Source organism: Labeo rohita, unplaced genomic scaffold, assembly GCF_022985175.1.
Source record: "Labeo rohita strain BAU-BD-2019 unplaced genomic scaffold, IGBB_LRoh.1.0 scaffold_749, whole genome shotgun sequence".
Lineage (NCBI taxonomy): Eukaryota > Metazoa > Chordata > Actinopteri > Cypriniformes > Cyprinidae > Labeo > Labeo rohita.
The window spans coordinates 3016-10791 of NW_026129688.1; the positions used below are offsets into that span (position 1 = coordinate 3016).

Genomic DNA, 7776 nt, shown 5'->3' on the forward strand with positions numbered 1-7776 from the left:
TTCTAAGCAAGTGGAAGCAGCAAATAAAAATATTAACTCCAATTTACAGTCATTGTTTCGGACTCTAGTGATTTGTCTTTATTTGTCAGACAGGCAGGGTCGCTATCCAAACAAGCAGTGTCCCAAAACAATGGTGGCAAAAACAGGCAGAATGTAATGCGCAGTGATGAGCAGTCAAAGTGACAAATAAACAAAGCTAAGAGATATAGACAAAACTATGCAGTGAACAGGCACAGGCGAAAACAAAGACAAAACATACTCTTCAGTTCTGATCAAACAAGATGAAATAAAACATGTCTTTAAAAATATCTTAGGCAGCTGTTTTTGAAATCCTTTTATGGCCACCAAACAAGTGGAAAAGACTGTAAAGTCTTTAATATTCTTTAAGAAAAGCCGTTAAGCTAAGGTGTTAAACACTAAGTTGTTTAAACAACTTAATTTGTATGAAAGCTCTGATGAGATGGATCCTGCTCCTTTTGCAAGTAATATGCTCAATGTATTTTTTTTGTAGCATATACTGTATAAATTTTTATATTATGGATGCACCATATAATTTACAAAAAAATTAGCCTTACAGATGATCTTAAATGTACCCTAACTGACTGAAAACAAGTGTTAACCATCTCAACTGTGCACCCTTTCACAGGTGTGACACCAACGCCTGACCCTGAGTCTGTCCCAGGTCCATCAAGGATTGAAACATCACCTTCAGTGTCAGGTTCATGCAGAATTTGACCATCGTCTGCTCCAGGTACATTCGAAACTGATTTTTTTGTTTAATGTTTGTACATAGATTCATTGCAGAATGTAAAGAAGCAATAGCCCAGCTTAAAAGTAGTAGCTGATTTTCATAAATATCTACATTAAGAATAACTCAAATTAAAAAAAAAAAAAAAAAACCCATCCACATTCTTTTACATGGATTTTTGATCTGTTCTTTCAGGCACAACAACAGTCTTGCTTATGTTAACACACAGGTGCTGGTTATATAATTAGAATATCTTCAAAAAGTTGATTTATTTCACTAATTCCATTCAAGAAGTGAAACTTGTATAATTCATAATTCATTCAACACAGACTGATATACTTCAAGTGTTTATATCTTTTAATTTTGATGATTATAACTGACAACTAATGAAAACCCTAAATTCAGTATCTCAGAAAATTGGAATGTTGTAAAAAGGTTCAGTATTGAAGAAACCTGGTGCCACACTCTAATCAGCTAATTAACTCAAAACACCTGCAAAGGCCTTTAAATGGTCTCTCAGTCTAGTTCTGTAGGCTACACAATCATGGGGAAGACTGCTGATTTGACAGTTGTCCAAAAGACGACCATTGACACTTTGCACAAGGAGGGCAAGACACAAAAGGTCATTGCAAAAGAGGCTGACTGTTCACAGAGCTCTGTGTCCAAGCACATTAATAGAGAGGCGAAGGGAAGGAAAAGATGTGGTAGAAAAAAAGTGTACAAGCAATAGGGACAACCGCACCCTGGAGAGAATTGTGAAACAAAACCCATTCAAAAATGTGGGGGGAGATTCACAAAGAGTGGACTGCAGCTGGAGTCAGTGCTTCAAAAACCACTACGCACAAACAAATGCAGGACATGGGTTTCAGCTGTCGCATTCCTTGTGTCAAGCAACTCTTGAACAACAGACAGCGTCAGAAGCGTCTCGCCTGGACTAAAGACAAAAAGGACTGGACTGCTGCTGCGTGGTCCAAAGTTGTTCTCTGATGAAAGTAAATTTTGCATTTCCTTTGGAAATCAGGGTCTCACAGTCTGGAGGAAGAAAGGAGAGGCACAGAATCCACGTTGCTTGAGGCCCAGTGTAAAGTTTCCACAGTCAGTGATGGTTTGGGGTGCCATGTCATCTGCTGGTGTTGGTCCACTGTGTTTTCTGAGGTCCAAGGTCAACGCAGCTGTATACCAGGACGTTTTAGAGCACTTCTTTAGAGCACGCTTCCTGCTGCTGACCAAGTTTATGGAGATGCAGATTTTATTTTCCAACAGGACTTGGCACCTGCACACAGTAGTGCCAAAGCTACCAGTACCTGGTTTAAGGACCATGGTATCCCTGTTCTCAATTGGCCAGCAAACTCGCCTGACCTTAACCCCATAGAAAATCTAGCAAAAATTAAATAAAGAAAAATTAATAATAAAATATATAAAAATCAATTAAATAAATATAAATGAATGATTCACATTAAGAACAGACTATAAAATTTTAGATGCCAGTTAAATTTTAACATTTTGTAAACAAATTTTACCTGCCAAAATTACTTGCCTAACAAATACAAAGTTTAAACATTATTAAAGATTAGTAAACAGTAAGTAATAAAATAAGAATAGATGAGCAAATTACAATGAAAAAATTAAATAATGAAAATTTAATCATAAAATAAATAAAAATAAATTAAATAAATAGAAATGAATGATTCACATTAAGAACACATTAAGACTCCAAAATTTTAGATGCCAGTTAAATTTTACAATTCTTGATTCAAATTTCGATACCACAGCAGAAATTACTAGCCCAACAAATGTAAACTTCAACCATTACTAAAGAATAGTAGTTGCTCAATGATAAAGTAACAATAAATAAACAAATTACAAGCAATAGCATAAATAAATAAATAAAACAAAGATGAAAATTAAACAATACTATAAGTTCATGTTTGTAGTTGTGTGAGTTGTGGGGTTTTTATTGTTTTTGATTAACATTAAAAATATAGACAGCAGCTGGTAAATTAAGCTGCAGCCACTTTAATGACATGGTGATACCCATCTGATTTCTTTCTTAGCTGTTTATGTTCACTGAAGACAAAATCAGCTGTTTCAAGCATGGATGGTGTTACAGTTGCTGGTGCTGGATGGAAGACAGGATACAACGTACGAAACAAATCTTATTTTAATTACTTTCAAGAGGAACACAGAGCGATATCCACACACACAGAAACCTAAATCAACAATAAAGACCGACAGGAAACTCAAGAAAAGGGCAGACTTATAAAGGGTGACTAATAATGAAATAAAGGTGACGGGGATAACAGAATAACGAGGGCAAAACCAAAGTTGACAGATCGACGGGGGGAGACAATGGGAGAAACCAAATATACAAACAGACAGAACTGTGACATTACGCCCCCCTCCAAATAGGCGCGTCCTCGCGCCGTAGAAAACAAAAAACAAAACAAACAAGAGGGGCGAAAAAACAGCAGAAAGACAGAGTCCATGTGGGAGGAGGCTTCGGCGGAGGACGGAACCCCGGGAGGGGGACCAAAAAAAAACTGAGTCCAAGGCGGTGACGATGGTGGGAGGAGCCAGGGAGGAAACAGGAGGGACCCAGAGCAGGAGGAACCTAGCAGGACCCAGAACGCAGCCATGATGACCCACGGTGGAGCCGATGGAGGGAGGAGCCATGGTGGAAGAAGGGCTGACGACTCCATGGGGCCGACCGACGGAGGTGGAGCCGCTGGCGGAGGAGCCCGAGGCGGAGACGGAGAGCCGAAGATCCAGGGCGACACCGAGGATCCGAAGGGCCAAGGCGGAGCCCAAGGCTCTGGCGACCAAGGCGTAGGCGGAGATCCAGAGGTCCGCGGCGAAGCCGGAGCGACAGAGGATGGAGGCTGTGCCGGAGGGAGGGAGGAGTCCTTAGGAGCCGGTGGGACGGAGTGACGAGGCGCAGCCGGAGGAACAGAGTCCTGAGGTGACGGAGGGACGACGACCGACCAGGGCGGAGCCGGAAAGACGAGGGAGCCCGGTGGAGCCGGTGGACCGATAGGCGACGATGGAGACGAGGGCGCTGAGAGCCGTGGTGGAGCCGCAGGTTCGGAGGGCCGAGGCGGAGTTCTGGACTCTGAGGCTGGAGGCGGAGATGAGGGATCCTCCAGCCCTGACACCGATGGAAGCTGGCAGACCCGCAGCGAGCCCACTGCACAGGTGGTGGGCTGAGGGTGAGCAGAGGGGCTGTCAGGGGACAGCGGTGAGCAGACAGACGTTGACATAGGCAGAAGAGGGAGGGTGGAGACAATGGGAGAAACCAAATATACAAACAGACAGAACTGTGACAGATGGGTATTTTGAGGCAATTTTGTATGTAATTGTCCTGTAAAGAAAATGCGAAAGAGAACTCAGTTCAATGTGCTGAACAGTGTTAATTTTGATAGCAAATGTAGCCTTAGTCATAGATGACTAAAATATGACATTTTAGTCAAAAGACTGTCTAGTTTTAGTCTACTGAGTATCATAAGATTTTAGTCGACTAAATCTACAGTAGTGACAATCCATTTGTAGTGTAATCCATTTATTAAACATTTCTCTAAATTGACCAAACTCATTATATAGGTTGATATTAAGGTTTTTTCAGACACAGATTTAACTGCAGTGACACACAACATGCTTTTATATTAAACTTAAATTAAACCACTTCTCATAAAGAACATCCCAGTCAACAATTTGATCTCACAATGATGTCACTGAGCTCACAATATTCTCATGGTGCAGTCACAATGTGTGTGTCACAGTGAACTAAAAGTGTAACCACACAGAGCTCTCACTGTGTGCTCATACTTTGTTCACAACATGAGGTCACTGCACAATCACAGTGCACTCATACTGTGGTCAAAATATGAGGTCACATCACACTCACTGTGTGCGCATACTGTGATCACTGTGTGCTCATACTTTGGTCACTGTGAGGTCACTGCGCACTCTGTGTGCTCATACTGTGATCACTGTGTGCTCATAATGTGATCACTGTGTGCTCATACCGTGAGATCACCATATAACACCACTATGCAATAATAGTGTTAGTTCACTGTTATCTAAAATGATTCAGTTAACTCAAACTTTTACACCCACATTCTTTTTTTCCATCAATAAAAACAATCAAACAAAAAGTCAGCTTTTTCCTTTATTTGGTTTCCTTTTCAGCCTGGTGTTGGCATTGGACAAAAAAAATTCTACTTGGCGAATACATTCCGCGTCTGGAGTTGTTCTGGTGATTACTTTTAGCTTCTTCACCTCTATTTCATTTTGTTTGTGAAAAGATCTGACGCATTCTAAAAACACAAAGAGCAAGGTGTTAACATTACAATTTCTATAGCAGCATCCAGATGCACAAACCAAAACTTAAACACTTACTTTTCAAACATGTCAGGAGCACAGGTGGCAACACCTTCTTCCCATCTTTCCCCGTTCTGTTATACAGACAGAGAACATTGTCTGACGCTATGCTTTTTAAAGCCTGTCTCACCATCTCACCTATACTGGAGCTGCCGTGAGTATGGATGAGATAGTGTACCTGACAAAAACATACATAATATTGTCATGATTAAAATATACCAGGCTTCAACATTTCTTTTACATGGTATCTGCTGCAAAAAAAAACAATAAAACTGTGGCTTTGTTGTAAAAATAAACGCTAAATTTTATATAGTAGTACTAACATAAAGCTCTCGATAATTTTTGTCTTCTTCAAGCCTCTGACAGAAGGCTTCAAACGTTTCAAAGCTGGAGCACTGTTGTTGTTTAAAAAGTTCCTCATGGGCATCTTCTTCTGCCCGCTTCATGAGAACAGACTTAACTTTTGCCAAGTCATTCATGATGACAGCTTGTCTCTGTTCCAGCATTTGAATTTGTTGGAGTATCTTAGTATTCAGATCTGAAAAATTGTAAAGTTAGATTGTTATATAGCAAAGGATGTTTTATGTCTGTATAAACAAATAATGTCTAATTGATATATCACATACCAAACAATTTCTCCATGGTGACTTTGCATTTTGTTTCCTTTGGTTCCTTCCCTGTTATCAAAATTACATACATAAGGTCAGTGAAATTGCATTTATCTAAATCAGTTATATTGTTTCTATAATTTATTTTTCTACATCAATTAAACCGTTTTTTCCCTGATCGTTTTATCCACAATGCACATGTAGGTGGTTCACTTTAATTGTGGGGACATTTGGTACAATGTAAAAACACACACACACACAATAAATTATATTAAATTATAACTCACCTGAAGAAGCAGAGCTTTTGGGATGATCATCCTCATGCATTGCCACATTTCCCTGAAGAGTATCTGTGAGAGTCATGACACAAAATTCTCTTATAAGGTACCTTGTGATGTGTTTGCATGTGTTAAAGGGAATATCTATTGTCTCACCTAAGAATACTGGGTTGGGCTGGCTTGAGTTTAAATAACTGTCATCAGGGCTTTCATTGTTATCATCCAGACAGTCACCTGAACAATGTGAATTAGAATGATCAAATTAGCTTAACCAGATTCAATTTAAGAGAAAAAGTGTTTTCAATTTAAGAGAAAAAGTGTTTCATACTCACCAGATGTTTCTGAATAAGTGGACTCTTGACTACTTTCCAGAAAAGACATAAGACATTCAGAATCTGCAAATAAAATTATAAAGCTGATTCTGCTAAGTTCCTTAGATAAGTTAAAACACAAGCTTACCATGGTATCTGGGAGTTTTGGCCAGCTGAACATTCTTTGTCTTCAGACCAACTTGCTTCATTGCATTTCTTGACTTCTTTAAATGCACATCATCTGTTTATCACATTAAAATTAGTATGATCACCTAATCTTTTGCCATAACAAACCTTGTATACACAATGAATAAACAATGTATACACACCTGGGGCCTGATGTATAAACGTTGCGTACGCACAAAATGGGCATAGAAATATGCGTACGCATTTTTCCACGCACATATCGGGATTTATAAAAAATAAACTTGGCGTAAATAAGTGCGCACCGTAAGGATGCTCTTGACCGTGCGTACGCACTCTTTTAGAAGAGTATGTGTTTTGGCGACACAAACTGGCCCAAATAGCAATAACTATTTAAAATGAAAAACTTCTAAATTATCCTATTACATCCCCCAATAAATCAAATTGCATCAACCTGAATTATCATTATCAGCATTCTTAACCAGGTGCAAATACTTTGAATTTACTAATTTTTTTTTAATGAATGGGCTATAAAAAGGTATGTGCGTATATAACATATCATCATAATGGATGCTCTAGCGCTGTTAGAAGACCTTGCTAATGACGCTCTACGGAGGGAGCGTGTTTTCAGAGACCATGAAGATTTCCTTGCTCATGATGATGATTGGCTCATGAGCCGATTTCGATTCCCAAGAGCCATCCTCTTGGAATTGTGTTCTGAATTACGGCCAGTATTGGAAAGACCCTCGTGGAGAAACCACGCGCTGTGTGTTCCTGTACAAGTATTGAGCACATTAGGCCACTTGGCTACTGGTACTTTCCAGCGAGAGTTGGCAGACCGATCGGGTATGTCGCAGTCATCCCTGAGCCGTGTCATGCCATATGTATGGGATGCCATAGTGGGGATGGCACCCCGATACATCCGTTTTCCTTACACGCAAGCTGAACAGGCCAACATCAAAATGCAATTTGCAGCAATCGCTGGTTTTCCCAATGTAATCGGTGCTATTGACTGCACTCATGTTGCAATAAAGGCACCATCTGAGAATGAATTTGCTTTTGTTAACCAAAAACATTTTCATTCTTTGAACGTGCAGATCATATGTGATTCGCATATGTCTCTGACAAATGTAGTTGCGAGATGGCCTGGGTCAACTCATGATTCCTACATTTTGTCCAACAGCAGTGTAGGGAACAGACTGCAAACAGGAGCTGTGCGTGATGGATGGCTTCTTGGTAAGTCGGCAGGAATGCGCATGTAATTGTAATTGAGTAATGATGCAAATGTGTTTAAAGCATACCTTTTAAAA

The 7776-nt window shown here is 39.8% G+C and overlaps 1 protein-coding gene across 1 annotated transcript; it reads right to left on the reverse strand.

The window, feature by feature from the left end:
- Nucleotides 1–4977: 4977 nt before the first annotated feature.
- LOC127161818 (uncharacterized) lies at nucleotides 4978–7364 on the reverse strand (the record flags this gene model as incomplete). Its single annotated transcript, XM_051104565.1, has 9 exons — nucleotides 7193–7364; nucleotides 6471–6546; nucleotides 6344–6375; nucleotides 6168–6245; nucleotides 6021–6083; nucleotides 5752–5802; nucleotides 5449–5663; nucleotides 5144–5303; nucleotides 4978–5061 (listed from the first exon to the last, which is right to left on the reverse strand). Coding segments are annotated over exons 1-9 (931 nt in total), but the record flags the coding sequence as incomplete, so codon positions are not given.
- Nucleotides 7365–7776: the final 412 nt, after the last annotated feature.